Consider the following 17,387-nt stretch of genomic DNA (forward strand, 5'->3'; position numbering starts at 1 on the left):
AATAAGGGAAAATGTGAGATGCAGTGCTGAAAACCAATGGGGCTAGACTCATTACAAAATAGGTAGGCCAGTACTCCTATGTCCTGTAGTGCTCCACTGTACCTGCCTCTATGGTGGTTGCACCTCCTAGGATGAAAATTAAATGAACTATCTGAAGACCCCACAATGATGCACCCAGGGTACAGAGGACCCCCATACTCATCGACGCCATGGCAGGGGTAGTAAGCGCTATATAAATACAATTACAATCTGATACTAAGTGCTTGTTGGGGGCATTTCTCTCTTGAATGATGAGGCCCACTCCTTTCTGATTCAGGCTGAGTGTGTTCAAACACACCACTCTTCTGCCCTCTGGTGTTAATATGCCTTCCAGCTGCCCAGTTCAATTAGGTACAAGACCAAGGCAACAAGTCGGGTATCTACTGGCAGTCAAGGGGCAGTCAAGTGGCAGGGAGAGGCAGACATCTGGAGCATGAGTGCCACCAATTTAGAAGCGGTGCACAGGACAGTGGAACCCCTGAATTATGGCGATCTCCAACCCATCCGAGTGCGGTTTCTCTCAGATATGATGTAGTTGCAAATTTTCCCAGATCTTATGCAGTAATGTTGGAGCTCATGGCACTAGACAACTACGTAAAACTGTCACTCATGTGGCACCTTCCATGGCCACACCGCCCATGAGGCTTAAGTCGTTTCAAAATATAGATAGTGAGAAGAATGCTAGTCTCCTGCACTTTTGTAGAAAAATTTAGTGAGGGAGGGAATAGGAAAACTGAGCAGCTGTCCAATTAGACGTTTCTGTGGTGGAAACAATTAGTCCTATCTGAAGAGAAAATAGTTGCAGCATAACTTAGCAAATTCAGTTCATGAAAATGAAAGTCGATAATAAAGTATGATGTCACTGAGGCTTTGGGCCACATCTTGATTCACAACCTATAAACCGGTCGGAGAATAAGAGACGAACTGTCACATAACCACATTCTCTGAGGATATGATCAGAAAAAAAATGTGTTTGCTGACCATTGAATAATTGAATAATCAAATGATTTTAAATTTTGTGATATTGATAGTAAATGTTTAACTTTACAAATGTTGAAAGGTATTTGCTATTCCTTTCTGGCATCAGAGATCTGTTGCACTGTGTATTTTTTTTTAGATTTCTTTTTATTAAACAGTTAGACAAAAATCGTATCAATTGATTACAAGCAGGTGACTTCACCATTTCTCAGTGACATTGTATACTTTTCAAAATACTGTACAGTTATTACATTAATGAGATCAAGGGGTTTCAAGCGCATCAGTGTCAACCTGTCTAGCAGGCGGGAGACAAAAATCGCCTCTGTAACGGTTCCATGCTTCCCACAACTTATTCCATTTCCCAGGGCATCCCCTAGCTATGCACCAGTCTAGATCCTCCTTCCACCTCCCCACGTGAGGCGGTTGACTTGCGCCCCATAGCTGGTGATGTTTCGTTTTGCTATCATAAATGCTAATGTTGCCCATTGTGTGGTGTATGTGTTAAGATCTGTGGGCTCCCAGATGTTTAGTTTGCACCTCCGAGCCTCTGGCCACATGTCAATCCCCTAGGCCGTCTGCATTGTGTGATGGATAACCCTCCAATATGATTGTATATGATGACAGTGCCACAGTATGTGGATGAATGTTCCCAGTTCCCCACATCCCCTTCTTCACTCTCTGCCATCTGTCTGACCCATTTGAACCAGGCGGGGTCCTGTTACATAAGTCCTATGCAATATTTTAAGCTGCCCCAACCTCAGCCTGGCTAGGATTGCAACCGCCTGTGGGGAAGAGATCGCCTCCTGCCAGTCTTCATCGTCGAGTTCTAGGCCATCTTCGCTTCATTTCCCTTTAAGGGTCTGTAATGGATCTTCTATGTTGTTGATTAGTTTCCTATATAAGGGGGATATGGTATTTTCTCGGAGATGCCCGTCCAGCACCCTGGCTTCCAGGGGGGAGTCTTCTGGGAGTGTCGTGCCGCTAGGGATCTGGGTGAGTAGTGCGTGTCGAACCTGCAGGTAACGGAAATACTCAGTGTCTGTCAAGCTGAACTGCATTTTAGGTGACTAAAATTTGTGGACCATTCCTTCTCCCCAGACATCTTTGATTGGTGGTGTGGCTAGTGTGAGTTTGTTTTCTCACTTCAGGTGTCTATTGGCTGCATGTCATATCTGGACGGCGTGTGCAGTTGGGCCAGTCAGCAAGAATCTACGGGGCTTGGCGTATAATGCTCTAGTATACCCCCCTCCTTCCCCCCCTTGGGAGCAGCCACCTATCCATGGCATATCCGGGATCATTTGGGTGACCATAGATCCCGTGGTTGATAGCCGCAGTAGTATTTCTTTAGGTCGGGCAGACTAATTCCCCCATCGTACCAGTTGAGAGTCAACTTTGTGAACGCTATGCGGGACCTTCCATCCCTGAGAAGCTGTCTCTGGAGACTCTCAATTTCTCTGAAATAGGTCGCCGGGATCGAATCCATTATATTTTGCAGTGCATACAAGAACCGAGGCAAATCCATCATTTTAAGAAGGACCGCTCTGCCCAACGTGGAGAGAGGAAGGGACATCCAGTGGGTGACATCTTTTTTAAGTCTCAACATGGGTGGGTCCCGATACAGGCAAAGGGTAGTTTCGAATCTAGTGTTTAGATAGTGAGATATCTAAAACCTTCAAGTGCGATCTGGATTAGGCAATTACACGGAATGGCAGGTGCGTTGCCCTGAAGGACGTAAATTACCGATTTAGACCAGTTTACCGTGAATCAAGAGTACCTTCTGAAGATTGCTAGCACTGCCAGAAGACAAATGAATGATGCTTTTGGTTAAGTATGATAAAGCAGAATGTCGTCCGCATATAGGGATATCTTGTCTTCCCACTCCAATAACCACTGCAACCCATGTATGGATCGGTCTTGCCTGATCCACGCCGCCAGTGGCTCCAGTGCCAGTGCAAAAATGAGTGGAGACAGGGGACAAACTTGCTGAGTGCCCCTGCTCAGCTGGAAGTCTAGAGACTTGCAGTGATTTACAACCACCAGGCCATTGGGTCGGAGTGTATGAGGCGAATCCAACCCGTGAATTCCGGGCCGAAGCCCAGTTTGCCTAGAACCGCAAATAAATATGGCCACTCAACCATGTAAAACGCCACGGTGGCGTCCAGTGATACTAAGGCTGCCGGCTCCAATATGTTAGGAGTTTTACCCAGAACTCCATGTAGTCGACGCAGGCTAAGGACTGTGTTACGATGAGGCATAAAGCCCGGCTGATCCGGGTAGACCAGAGTGGTAATGACTTTAATCAAGCGTGTCGCTAACAATTTTGCAAGGACTTTGGTCTCCACATTCAGAAGCGATATTGGCCTGTAGGACGCGAAGCTGGTTCTGGGTTTGCCTTTTTTATATATGACCACTATGTTAACTACTCGCTGGTCGTACGGGAGCAGTCCCTTCTCTCTACTCTCCACTAACATAGAGCGGACGTAGGGAGCGAGCTTGTTAGATCTCAGTTTATATAGTTCAATGGGGATTCCATTGGGCCCTTTAGCTTTCCCTGAATGCACACCTCTAATGGCCTGCGCCACCTCATCATTTGTCAGTGGGGACTCCAGGTACTCCCTGTTTTCGTCCGAGAGCGCGGGTAGTTTATCCCTAATCATCTCGCTGGGCTCTTCTTCAGTGAACCTGCTGGTTGTACTATATACCGTCCAATAGTAGTCTGCAATCTGAAAGAAACAGGTTAGTGTTAGATTCCTTACCTTAGAATATCCCCAGGCGTCAGACTGGAGCCGGAAAGTTTTGCATAGCAGTACACCTGCGCGTCGGTAGGCGTAGTCAGCGGCTTCACGTCCATCGTCGGCATCGTGGTCGCCGGGATGACGTCGTCGGAGTACTTAGAGGCCGCCCTAGCAAGCTGATGTCAGTTCTTCTTTTTTCCGTGCCAGCAAGCACAGGTCCGGGAAGAGCAGTACTCCTTAGTCACTTCTCAACTAACTTTTTCTGATCTATTTTGGATCTTCTCGAGTCGTTATCGACTCCGGTGCCAGTAGGGATGCCCGGGTTCAAGTCCTGTGACGACTGTAACCAACTGATGTCGATTACTGACCCCCACCAGGCCTTTATTGCCTCGGGCCGACCATGATGACAAGTCGTGCCCCGACTGCCGGGCCTTGACATCGAAAGCTAGGAGGGAGCGGTCCCCTAAGTGACTCGATATCCGGCAGTCGGCCCCGCGCCGCTCGAGGTCCTGCTCCAGGAGGAGGTCGAGGGACCGGTCACAGGGCCACAGTCATCATTGCTCGGCGAGTCGACACCACTCGTCGGGTTTGAAGTCCTCAGGTAAGTCGAGGCACAAGAAGTCGAAGAGGCGACATCGCTCTTCTGACTTCCCCCGCGCTCACGCAATGCGGCCGGGGGTTCGGGCGACACCGCCCACGCGGCTCCGCCGGAGCCGCAAGGGCTGCGTCCAGCTCCACACCCACCGGTCCCTGGACTGAACGTGACGCCGGAGGAGATCTGCGCCTTCCTCATGGCTATGAGGTCACGCTTCGTCCCGTCGAGGTGCCTTCGGGCCCCGTGGACCCATCTGAGAGCCCAAGCGGGCCGGCGGCTTCGGCCCCTACGCCGTCGGCGACTTCGGTCCTGACGCCGCAGGGCTCCTCAGGATCCAGGTCTGGGTCCGTGTCGACGCCAGTCGACCTTACGGCCCCTTCGTCGGCGTCGTCACCAAGGGTGTCGCCCCCGGCGCCGTCCTCGGGCGACATCATCCCCGATCCCCGCCCGGTCCGGATCTGGCGTCAGGCTGGCGCCGTCCAGCGCCGTCTTCGACACCGATAGGTGAGCCCTTTACCGACAATCCGGCTCCATCATTTCTTCCTGACTTTCAGGAGGACGAGGGGGATTGGGAGGAGTCTGAGGACCCTCTGGCACTGCAGTGCCAGTTGAGTCAGGACTGGACGGATGAACTTGGGGAGGCCAGTGATATGGACACCTTGCCCGACACTGTCTCTCCTCCTTATGTGGCTACAGAGGAGGGGGCTGCGTACAGCGTGGTGTTGAATCGGGCAGCCAAGGCCATGGCTCTTGAGCTCCCAGTCTCGGCTGTGAGGACTAACCTCCTCACTGAGGTACTCAAACCGCAGGCAAGCTCGTCGGAGCCTCTCCTGCCGTTCAACGATGCCCTCGCTGACGTTCTGCTGGACATCTGGTCCAAGCCCTTCACAGGCCTGCTGTGGATCGGAACGTGGCCCGACGCCACCGCCCGGCTCCGGGCGATCCTAGTTTCCTGTCCATTGACCCCACCCCTGAGAGCCTAGTGATAGGCCTCAACTTTCCAGACCGCATTCTCGACCGCCCCTCCGGATCGGGAATCCAAAAGGTACGACCAGTTTGGTAAGAAGCTGTTCTCCTCACTGAGTTTGGGGTTGTGGTCTGTCAACACCGCCTGCCTTTTGGGCCGTTACTCCCACTCTTGTTGGGATACGGCTGCGGAAGTGCTGCCGCAATGCCCGGCGGAAATCCAGGCAAAGCTAATCCAGGCCCTTGCATAGGGAAGGGACACAGCACGATATTCCACGGACTCGCTAGGCAGTGCGATTGCAATGACGGTGGCGGTTCGCCGCCACGCCTGGCTGAGGTCCGCCAACTTTTCGGGCGGTGTCCAAGCATCCCTTATAGACATGCCCTTTGATGGCGGTCGCCTTTTTGGCGACAAGGCGGACATCGCGCTGGAACGTTTTAAGGACTCCAGGGCTACGGCCAAGTCCTTGGACCTCGGCCAACGCCAGCAGACTTCCGCCTTTCGTCCATTTAGTGGCCAAGGAAGGGGCGCCCCCTCACATCCAGCTAGTAACAGGCCACAGAACCCAACTCAACGCTGTCGCGGATGTGGTAACCGCAGGGGCGGCGCTGGAGTACACAGACAAGGCCAGTCCACACCCACTCCCGCAGCATCTGCCTTAAAATCCTCCTAGTCCAAGTTTTCAGGCCCATTCAACGCCAGTGGGGGGCAGGGTTCGCCATCACCTCCTCCACTGGCGCTCCATCACATCGGACAGGTGGGTGCTGCAAATCATCCGAAGGGGCTACTCCCTCCCCTTCGAGGCAACCCCTCCAGCCATGCCACCGCAGTACCACCGCATGTCGGGGGATCAGTTGCAATTTCAGGAAGTTACGGCCCTCTTGGCTAAGGGGGCCGTCAAGCGCGTTCCTGGGCCAGAAGTAGGACGTGGTTGCTATTCCCACTACTTTATGGTACTCAAGAAGGGCAAAGGGGGCCTACGCCCTATCTTGGGTCTAAGGAGCATCAACGGCTTCCTCCGGAAGGAGAAGTTCAAGATACTGACTTTGGCTCAGGTCCTTGCTACCCTGGACCCAGAAGACTGGATGGTAGCGTTGGACTTGCAGGACACATATTTCCACATCCCCGTTCTGCAGGCCCACCGGCGCTACCTGCGGATCATGGTAGGCCACGAGCACTTTCAGTTTACTGTGCTCCCCTTCGGCCTTACCAGCGCCCCACAAGTGTTCACCAAAGTGATGGCAGTGGTCGCAGCTCATCTACGCACATTAGGGGTTTCAGTCTTCCCCTATCTCGACGACTGGTTGTTGGAGGCGGGCTCGCCCCAAGCAGTCATCTCCCACCTCCAGACTACGGCCGACCTCCTGCACTCGCTGGGGTTCTCCATCAACATCCCGAAGTCACACCTGTGCCCCTCGCAGAAGCTCCTTTTCATCGACGCAGTTTTGGGTTTTTCCCCCGAACAGCGGGGTCAGGATATTCAGGCTCTGATTCCGGTCTTTCAGCCTTTATCCCGAGTCTCGGTCAGGTTGACGCTGCGGCTCCTGGGGCTGATGGCCTCCTGCATCCTTCTGGTGCATCATGCCCGGTGGCGGATGCGGGCACTGAAGTGGGACCTGAAGTTTCAGTGGGCACAGCATCAGGGCAACCTGTCTGACCACGTCCGGATCTCGGAGGGCACTGCAAGACAGTTGAAGTGGTGGCTCACGGACCGCGATTGGGTCAGTGGCAGATCTCGCTCCCTTCCCCAACGTAGTGATGACTGATGCGTCCCTCCTGGGATGGGGAAGCCACATGGTAGAGAGCGAGATCAGAGGCCTCTGGTCTCCGGTGGAATCCCGGCTCCACATCAACCTTCTGGAGCTGCGGGCGATCCGACTTGCACTGAAAGCATTCCTTCCCTCTGTCCGGGGAAGTGTAGTGCAGGTGTTCACGGACAACACCACCGCAATGTGGTACTGCAACAAACAGGGCGGGGTGGGGTCGTGGACCCTTTGTCAAGAGGCTCTGCACCTCTCGACATGGCTGGAACATCAGGGCGTCACCCTGGTTGTTCGACACCTGCCAGGTTCCCTGAACGCCAGGGCGGACGAACTCAGACGCCGGTACATGATGGGTCACAAATAGCGTCTGAACTCTGACGTGGCACAAGATCTCTTTCAGCAGTGGGGAGAGCCTTGGTTAGATCTTTTCGCCACCGAAGAGAACGCACAATGTCATCAGTTCTGCGCGTAAGAATTTCCACGGCGGCACTCGCTCTGTGGCGCTTTTCGCCCCGAGAGGAACTGCGGTCTGTTGTACACCTTTCCGCCTATACTACTTCTGCCCAGAGTGCTGAAGAAGATCAGGCGAGACTGGGCCCAAGTCATCATTGTGGCTCCGGACTGGGCACGAAGATACTAGTATCCCAAGCTACTCAGCATGTCAGTTGATCCCCCGATTCGTCTGCCTCTTCAGGAGGACCTTCTGTCGCAGCACAGGGGACGGTCCTCCACCCGAACCTGTCCAGCCTCCACCTCCATGCGTGGAGATTGGGCGGCGGCAGTTGAGGTCATTTGACTTGCCTCCTGAAGTCTGTGATGTGATTCTGGCAGCCAGGCATCCCTCCACAAAATCGGTATACACCTGCAGGTGGAACAAATTTGTGGCATGGTGCACCGCAACGGCTGTGGATCCTCTCTCTGCCCCCCTTTTAGAGGTTCTCCTCTTCCTTCTTTCTGTTGCCCAGCAGGGCTCTGCTCTGGGCACTCTCAAGGGCTACCTCTCTGCCATTTCTGCCTTCTTGAGGCTTCCTGATCAGCCCTCTCTTTTCAAATCCCCTGTTATAAATAGATTCTTGAAGGGCATCACGCACTTGTTTCCTTCTTTTTCTTTCGTGATGCCTCAGTGGGACTTGAACCTTGTTCTAACCTATCTGATGTGCGCCCCTTTCGAGCCACTTCACAATTGCCCTCTTCGTCTTCTGACTCTCAAGACTGCATTCCTGGTTGCCATCACCTCTGCCAGGAGAGTGAGTGAGCTCCAGGCTCTACCTTCTAAGCCTCCTTTCCTTTCTGTCCATCCGGACAAGGTTGTTTTAAGAACGCGTCCTTCCTTTCTGCCCAAGGTGGTTACCGCCTTTCACATCGGGCAGTCCATCACCATGCCCACCTTCGTTCTGCCTCTGCATCCCTCAAAAGAGGAAGAGAGGCACCACCGTCTGGACCCAAAACGTGCGCTCTCCTTCTACCTTGATTGCACATGCCAGTTCCAGGTGGATGACCAGCTCTTTGTTGGTTATGTGGGCTTGAAGAAGGGACAGGCGGTGCACAAACGGACCATCTCTCGGTGGGTCGTGTTGTGCATCAAGGTCTGTTACTCCTTGGCTAAAAAGGAGCCCCCTGTTGGGCTGAGGGCCCATTCCACTCGGGCCACAGCGGCTACTACTGCCCTGGGTCAGGGAGTCCCCTTGCAGGATATCTGTCAGGCAGCTACGTGGGCCTCGCTGCACACTACTGCCTGGACAGCCAAGTCCGGAGCGATGGCTTTTTCAGCCGTTCCGTTCTCTAGGACTTTCTGGTGTGATCTTGGTCCACAGACCCACCACCAGGGTTGGTATTGCTGGGGTAGCTATTCTAAAGTAAGGAATCTAACACTAACCTGTTTCTTTCAGATGCACAAGTTGCTTACCTTCGGTAACGATATATCTGTAAGAAACAGTAGTTAGTGTTAGATTCCTTACCGCCCCACCCATCCTCCCCGTTCTGCTGACCGATATCTAGGGTTAAGGTATTTCCCTTTGAGGGCCCTAGTTTTATGGCACCAGTGTCGGTCTCTGGCATGGCTCTGTGTTCCAGGCGCGGAAAGCTATGTACAAGAACTGACGTCAGCGTGCGTGGGCGGCATCTAAGTACTCTGTCGACGTCATCCCGGCGATTGCAAAAACAACAAGTGATGGACCGAATGTGGATCAATGTCACACATTTCCCCAGTCAAAAGATCTGGGCCCAAATCCATCGTTTTTTTGCACTCCACACCACCCTGGGTTAGACAATGGCGATATGCAAATCAGCTCTGATCCTGTTGCCCCATGGGAACAGTCCAGTCCGAACTACAAAAGCCATGTCCTTCCCAGAACGGAATCAAGCATCCGAGGACCGGACCGGTTTCGAGGTAACACCTCTCATCAGCCCGGCTAGCTTGACTCCAAGTGGTGTGGAGTGCCTGGGACCCACGTCTGGGCATCCCCAGCGCACTTAGGGCGGCAATTGCAAAAACAACAAGTGATGGACCGAATGTGGATCAATGTCACACATTCCCCCAGTCAAAAGATCTGGGCCCAAATCCATCGTTTTTTTGCACTCCACACCACCCTGGGTTAGACAATGGCGATATGCAAATCAGCTCTGACCCTGTTGCCCCATGGGAACAGTCCAGTCCGAACTACAAAAGCCATGTCCTTCCCAGAACGGAATCAAGCATCCGAGGACCGGACCGGTTTCGGGGTAACACCTCTCATCAGCCCGGCTAGCTTGACTCCAAGTGGTGTGGAGTGCCTGGGACCCACGTCTGGGCATCCCCAGCGCACTTAGGGCGGCAATTGCAAAAACAACAAGTGATGGACCGAATGTGGATCAATGTCACACATTCCCCCAGTCAAAAGATCTGGGCCCAAATCCATCGTTTTTTTGCACTCCACACCACCCTGGGTTAGACAATGGCGATATGCAAATCAGCTCTGACCCTGTTGCCCCATGGGAACAGTCCAGTCCGAACTACAAAAGCCATGTCCTTCCCAGAACGGAATCAAGCATCCAAGGACCGGACCGGAGCCGCAGACGATACCCACCGATGCGCAGGGGTACTGCTACGCAAAACTTTCCGGATCTAGTCTGACACCTGGGGATATTCTAAGGTAAGGAATCTAACACTAACTACTGTCTCTTACAGATATATCGTTACCGAAGGTAAGTAACTTGTGCAACGCCTCTGCAATGGCCTGTGGGTCTGTGATCGTACTGGAATCATTTCCCTGCACTTTGGGCACCAGCCTCGACGCCCACTCCCATCTATCTAGCCACGCAATCAGCTTTTCCGCCTTATCTCCATGTTCGTAGATACTACCCTGGACCTCCCTACTCTGCGCCCTGGCTCTATCCTGGCGATGCTGTTGAACTCATCTTGCCTTAACCTCAGGAGTTGAAGGCCTTCAGGGGTTATCCCTCGGGCTATTTCCTCTTCTGATTTCAACACGTCCTCTTCTGCTCTTTCAAGTTCCGCTTGTCTTTCCCTCTTTTTCCCTGCTATCAGGGAGAGCGTCTCTCCCCGGATAACCGTTTTGTACGCCTCCCATAAGATCTGTGCGGAGTCGACCGTACTCTCATTTTCTTGAAAGTATCTATAAGTGGCTTTTGCAATATTTTTCCGAGTAGTCAGATCTTTCAAGTACCACAGATTAATGGGGCTACTCTGCCAATACTAATGTTGTCCAATTCCATCCTCAACCATATAGGGGAGTGATCTGATCTGCCCGCCCCAGATGACGTACCTCCGGGAGGGCATGAGCCTGTGCCGCTGGGACAAGGATATAGTATCTGCGTGACAGACTGTGGTGTGTATATGCTTGTATTGCGTTCTGCCTGGGTTGTGTGCCCGCCAGCTATCCATCAGCCCCATTGTGTCTAAAAATTCAGGTAGCCACCTCTGAGTGGGTCTTATTGCACAAGGCAGATGCCAGTCTAGGTTCCCCGTCCATCACCGCATTGAAGTCTCTGCCTAGCACAAGAAGTCCCAGTGGAAATGTCAAGAAAACCGAACTCAGGTCTTTGAATGTTTCTGTCTGAAGTACAGGCGGTACATATATTGAAACAAACATAGCTGTCTTCCCTTCCAATCGGTCCGAAACCCCTATATATGTACCACGCTTGTAGGACCATGTGGCCTGTATTGTGAAATGGAATGAATTTTTGATCAATATGCCCACCCCTCGTGACCCAGAGGTGAATCCCGCATGTGCCTTCAATTTATACCCTCCCCTATGTAGGGTCATTCACTTGTCTCCAATTAGGTGTGTTTCCTGTAGAAGGACACATCTGGGTTGTGTCTTCTGATGAACTGGTTGACCATTCCTTGCTTTATTTTATCCCCCAGCCCATTTACATTCCAACTGAGGACTCTGACCCCCGAGCCCTGTCTACCGCTCATCATTGTCTCTGCAAAAGTTGCTCTGTCCCTGCTTTTCCCTTTGATGGTGTCGAAACAATCAAAACTACAGACGAATCAAATGCAAAATTGAGAAACAAATCAAATTCAAAGTTAAGAAACAATACACACCCCCACTCTGCACCTCTGCTCGCGGTGTCCGCCCATCACAAACTGGCAGAGTGCCTGTCGCCCAATACACTAATACTAATAAATAACTAAAGGTATTAAAGAGGAGGAAGGTCAGCACTCCTACCCCCCCTCCCTAAGCCCATTTCAACACAAATAAATATTCCCTTCGAGATCGTAATATGTATTACTGCAGTGCGGTCATATGGTAAAAAATTACGCCCAACCGTGGGGTCTATGACCCCTGTACCGGACAACGTTCATATAGTCCGCAATCATAGTCCCTGGATCTCACTCCTGTTCCTGTGCCTCTCGTTCTCTGCCTCGGTCACGTGTCCCAAAGCCACTGGGGGGCCGACTGTCCAACCAGTCGGATGCCACTTCAGGATTTTCAATGAACCACGCTCTTCCCTTCAGCCCCCATATGCAGACGCGCCGGGAACATCATGGCGTATTTAATTCCTTTGTCCCTAAGTTTCTTCTTGACAGCGAGTAAGTTCCTATTTTGTTTCTGTACCAGCTGCGTGAAATCAGGAAAGAAAGAAAGGGTGGCATTCTCATAGCGCAAGGGGGGCGCAGCTCGGGCAGCTTGAGGGAAGCATTTCTGTCTCTAAAGTTTAGGACCAGTGCGGTCATCGGGTGCAGGGGCACCCCGGGCTTTGGCCATCCACCTGGGACCCTATGTGCACGTTCAATGGTGAGGAATTTACTCATTTCCTTGGGCTTGAGGTGTGATTAGATAAGTTCCTCCACGAACAGATCAGGGGCTGGCCCTTCTGATTCTTCAGGCACTCCCAGGATGCGAATGTTGTTACGTCTGGACCTCCCTTCGTAGTCGTCCAACTTTCGTTCGGCCGTTTCATTGAAAAATGTAAGGTCCTGTGCTTCCTGCTGGAGCTGTGACTCATCCTCCGTAAGGCTGGTTGCTTTTATGTCAAGGTATTTGACTTTTTCATTGACCTTGGTAAAATCCTCTCGGATAAGATTCACCTCTATGGAGACCGTGTCCAGCTTATGTTCCAGGGACTCCATTTTATGCCCTAAAGATGACTTGACCCCGTCTATAGCAGACAAAACATCATGTAAGGTCAGTTCTGGTTCAGTGCCTACGGATTCTCCCCCCACTTCCAGGGCGTGGCGCGGATCCGTCGGTGAGCCCTTAGGTAGGGTATAGCGATCCAATTTTTTAGACTGGACTTGCCTTATTCCCTTGGTTATCCTTGGCTGGTTCTTCCCTTCATCCGGTTTGCTCGCCATATGTACGCCGGGGAGCTGAGTATACCGGTGGTCCCTACACAAGGAGCCCTCCAGCTAGGAGCAGATGCCAGAGAGAGCAGTGGGGGACCCTCCGCATGGTGAGCCACCCAACGGGAGTGGTCTGTCTAACTGGTCTCCGTGTAACCCCGGGCTGTATAACAGAGCCTAGAGTCTCAGCCGCCTCATACCCACCACCAGTTCGCAGAGTGTCGCTTGTTCTGCTCAAGAATGTCAATGGGGAGGGGGAGTTAGAGAGACACCCGTTCCGGTCAGGCGTCCACCGGCAGGACCATCACGGCCAATACCTCTGTACGGTCCCGGTGCTGCTATCTCCCAGCATGCGCAGCGTTGAAAGTTCCCCTTGTAACTATGGATTGGTCTTACTGGATCACAGTCTCTCCCCAGTTCCTTCGCCAGCCCGCAACTCTGCTCAAACATGTTCCATGGCCGTCAGTCAATTGGTTAGGTGCTGCCTGAATTGGTTGGCCCCGATCTTGGCCTCGGCCGCCCTTCGGTACACCACAGTACAGGGGAGGGAGGGGGAGAGACGTGCCACTCACCCCCAGTCCTCAGTCGGTCCTGTAGCATTCCGGCCCCGCTAGTAAAGGGAAAATGGTACCTGATTTTAGCCCTGAGATGTACCGTGTTAATGCCCCCGGCAAAACGTCAATTGAAGCAGCCTCTTGCACGTCACCTCTCTGCTCTTTAATCGTTGCCAGTGCGTTTGTTAGTCGGTGCGCTCTAGTTCACCCTGAATCTCCCCTTCAATAACAGTGCAGAAAGCATCCACCAGTCACTGTTCGATTGGCTGGTCTATGATTCCCTCGATCTATGTACCGCATTGAGACACGGCGAGCACAGGCACCGCGGTGTCCCTAGGGCTTTTCTTCACGCCCGTCCCCGATGGTGAGCAGGCTATCGAGGGGGGGCCCTAGGGGGTGTCTCCCTCCTTTCCGGCAATAGTGTTGTCTTCTTCACAGGGCCAAACGCATTCGTGGGCGGCGATCACAGCACGACCGGCAACTTCCAGTCCGGCCGCCCAAGTCGCTCCGCTTCTGCCTCTGCAGTAAATTCAGGTTAGTTCCCGCCAGGCCCAATCCCGCGTGGCACGCATCTCCAGCTTCCCGCAAGATCGGGAGGCCGGGTTTTCACCAAATGGCACCGCTTACTGCTCACTCGCGGTTGCCGGTCTGCAGGGTCAGGATAGGCGACCGGATATTGGGCTCAGCGGACGGTAGTGTCGGAGCAGAGGTTTCACGCGGCCATCTTGGTCCGACGCTTGGCTCCTCCTGCACTGTGTATTCTTAAACCATTTTAGAAAGTAAATAAATATTTTCAAGTAAAGCACTATGTAACCCTTGCGAGGCAGAAAGTATCAGACGCCTGCCTTCCTCAGACCGTTTGTAAGTTTTAATGTAATCGTTTGTAAAACCTTTCAAGGGTCTTGTAGAGATGTACAAAGACACATAACAGCAGTAGTCCAAAGAAAGATTGTTTACATTAATGCATAGGCTATTTTTGAAAAAACGACACTTCTTTTAGTGTTTTCTTACTAAATCATCTTTTAATGAGTTGGAGCCTGGAAGTGCCAAGATGGAAACATTGTTGAAGGATCAATCACGGCTCTGACTCTCAGAACACAGAAACCCATCAGCACAGAAAGTGAGCTGTCTCACCCTTGGTAAAACACATCCTTATGAGAGGGCTGAGAACCAAAACAACATTGACCTGTTGTGAATGAATATAGTACTACGTGCAGGTGGAAGAAACTTGAAGAATTGTTATATTCGCGAGCCCATGCTGTAAGAATAAAGTCATTCAGTAATAAACAAACTTGCTTGGCTACGTGCAGCAGAAATAATAAACAGTAAATGGTACATGATGAGACATCGATTTTCAACAATATGGCGTTGAGGCCTAGCTGAAGCTTAGGGGCTCATTATGATGGCGGGCGAACATCAATCCGCCTGCCATCGTAACGGTGATGGGACCACCCGCCAGACGTGCGGCGGTCACACCAGCCCAATTAGGATGCGCCCACCACACTGGAGGCGCATCCTGGCCATTTCAAATTGCGGACGGTGCTGCTGTCCAGCAGCACCGTCCTCAATGTGAAAATGCCACAATGTGCATTTCCATGCACAACGCGGCAGACACCACGCGGTGCCTGGCACCTTGCGCATGAAAATGTAGGGGGGGACCATGGGTACCCCCAGTGCATCCCCCCCACCGAGGCGGACCACAATGGGCCCCCAATGCCAGTCACGCCTGTCTTTTTGCAGTGGAATATCCGCCGCAAAAAGACAGGCGTAAGGGCTCATCCTAATCACTACGGCGGTGCCTGCACGGCACCGCCACAATGATGCCCGGGTTTCGCAAGGCGGCCGGAAAAGGACCGCTTTGCGGGACCATGGCGGACGGACTTTCCGTCCGCCGCGGAACCAATGCAATTCCCATCGCTATCCTAATTTGGTAGATGAATCAAATTCTGATGGCGGGAGGATCGCCACCTCCAGCCCGGCGGTGGCAATCCTCCCGCCATCATAATGAGCCCCCAAGTTAGCACAACCCTACGAAATACCCTTTAACAGGTCATATCAAAGTCGTTTTCAAGTCAATAGCATCATATGAGTAGTATACATATGTAAATTCGAGTGTATGTTTCTATTCTGCACATTGTTAATAATGCACAAATAATATAAAATGCACAAAACCTCTACAGTATGATGGCCTTTGATGACCTTTTATGTAATCTGTAGTTTTAAGATCAGAAAATAGGATTCCATGCATGATCATATTTAATTCATTTCTGAAGGACAATGACAAAGAGGATATTTTGTTGCTAACATTCAATAATAATTGACTACTGGTGATATACGACTTAAGTACAATTTTCTGTATTTGTATCTATGCAGGTAAACCCACCTTACTATGTGCCACTGGTCGAGCTGGTGCCTCATCCAGAAACAGACCCTGCTACAGTTGAAACAACTTATGCTCTGATGAAGGAGATTGGAATGTCCCCAGTTAAGCTGCTGAAGGACATTGATGGGTTTGTGCTGAATCGGCTCCAGTATGCAGTGATTAGCGAAGCCTGGAGGCTAGTAAAGGTACTGCATTATTACAGCATGAAATCTAAGATGGCTGAAGATGAGGCCAGTACTAGGAATCATGCTTCTCTAAGCGAAAGAAGCTTAGATGTGTTTTATTTATTCATTTGTATACTTTATTTGTTTTATAAACTTACTGCCTTACAGCTACAGCAGATTATTTTTTCAAAATGAGGTAAGTACACAGGACAGTTGGATGCGGCAAGTGATGTAAAGTGAGAAAAAGAGTTCCATGTATACAGGAAGGTGTAATAGGTTGCCTGTAAGTAATAAAGGTGTACAGGCAGTGTGACAGAGAATCCAGCAACCCTGTGTGTGTGGAGAATGTCATCAATGTTAAGATCATCTACAACCGACACAGGTTCAACAGCCCTTGGATTGATCTTAATGTGAAGGTGAAATTGATGCATCCAACCTAAAATCGCTGGACCATCAGTCGAAACATAGACCTTTCCATAAATCAATCTGTTTTTAAAGCGAATTTCACCCTCAAAATACCTTACTAAATCAATCTTTTCACCCTGATAGCCTGTTGGATAAATGTCAGAAGTCAATAAGATCCTATCACCCCACACTTGCTTCAGTAATGACATAGGAATAATGGTCCACTTAGAACCACAATCAACCATTAAACTAATGTCCTTGCCATCAATGAAGTCAGCTTTTGGGCGTCTCTCTCTATTTTCCAGACAAGAGCCAATCAAAGTATCATCCACAACAAGAATTTTGTTTGCATCACGTTTTATGTCATGTTGCTCACCAACTACAGTCACTCTCGCACTCATTTTATTTTTGCACATTTTTGCAAAGTGACCAACTCTGCCACGTTTCAAACACTCTTTATTGTTAGCAAAGCAAAACTTTGCATCAGCACTATGAGTGTTACTTCCACACCTCGAACACACCTTGATTTGCCATTTGTTATGGCTTTGACCCATATTTTTTTTTTTGCATGACATACCCTTTTTTCCTGACAATAGCAACAGCTCCACCTTCATTGTCACTGTTATCACTATTAATTACAGATTTGTGATATACCTCTGCTACACTCTGCTCCAAACCACTTTTCTGTAACTCTAACATGCATTTTTCTGATTCCTCAACAATTTTAGCAAGCTCAATTGCAATTTTTAAGGTTGGGTTTTTTGCCGCCCAGAGCCTCTCCTAATAATAATAATAATAATAATAATAATAATAATAATAATCTTTATTTAGATATAAAACATATCTTTAAAAGAATTTACAGATTCACAGGCTGACCGAATATTAGAATAAAAACTTCTAGGAATAACAACACAAGTGTAGATATAAAGGCACGATCCATTAACAAACATTATAAAAACAGGGATTTTATCTCATAGTGTATATTAAAATCACAAAAATTGAAACAAGGCGCC

At 50.6% G+C, this 17,387-nt stretch overlaps 1 protein-coding gene across 2 annotated transcripts in view; it reads left to right on the top strand.

Moving 5' to 3' along the window:
• The window catches only part of CRYL1 (crystallin lambda 1), a 555,279-nt gene that overhangs the window by 415,523 nt on the left and 122,369 nt on the right, over positions 1-17,387 (top strand). For both annotated transcript variants that reach the window (XR_015299353.1, XM_086935212.1), the window contains exon 5: positions 15,796-15,990. Coding sequence is in view for 1 of the 2 variants with exons in the window: in XM_086935212.1 (XP_086791338.1) it covers positions 15,796-15,990 (195 nt within the window). In the remaining variant the exon portion in view is untranslated. The remainder of the gene's footprint in view (positions 1-15,795; positions 15,991-17,387) is intronic.

Source organism: Lissotriton vulgaris, chromosome 8 (genome assembly GCF_964263255.1).
Source record: "Lissotriton vulgaris chromosome 8, aLisVul1.2, whole genome shotgun sequence".
Lineage (NCBI taxonomy): Eukaryota > Metazoa > Chordata > Amphibia > Caudata > Salamandridae > Lissotriton > Lissotriton vulgaris.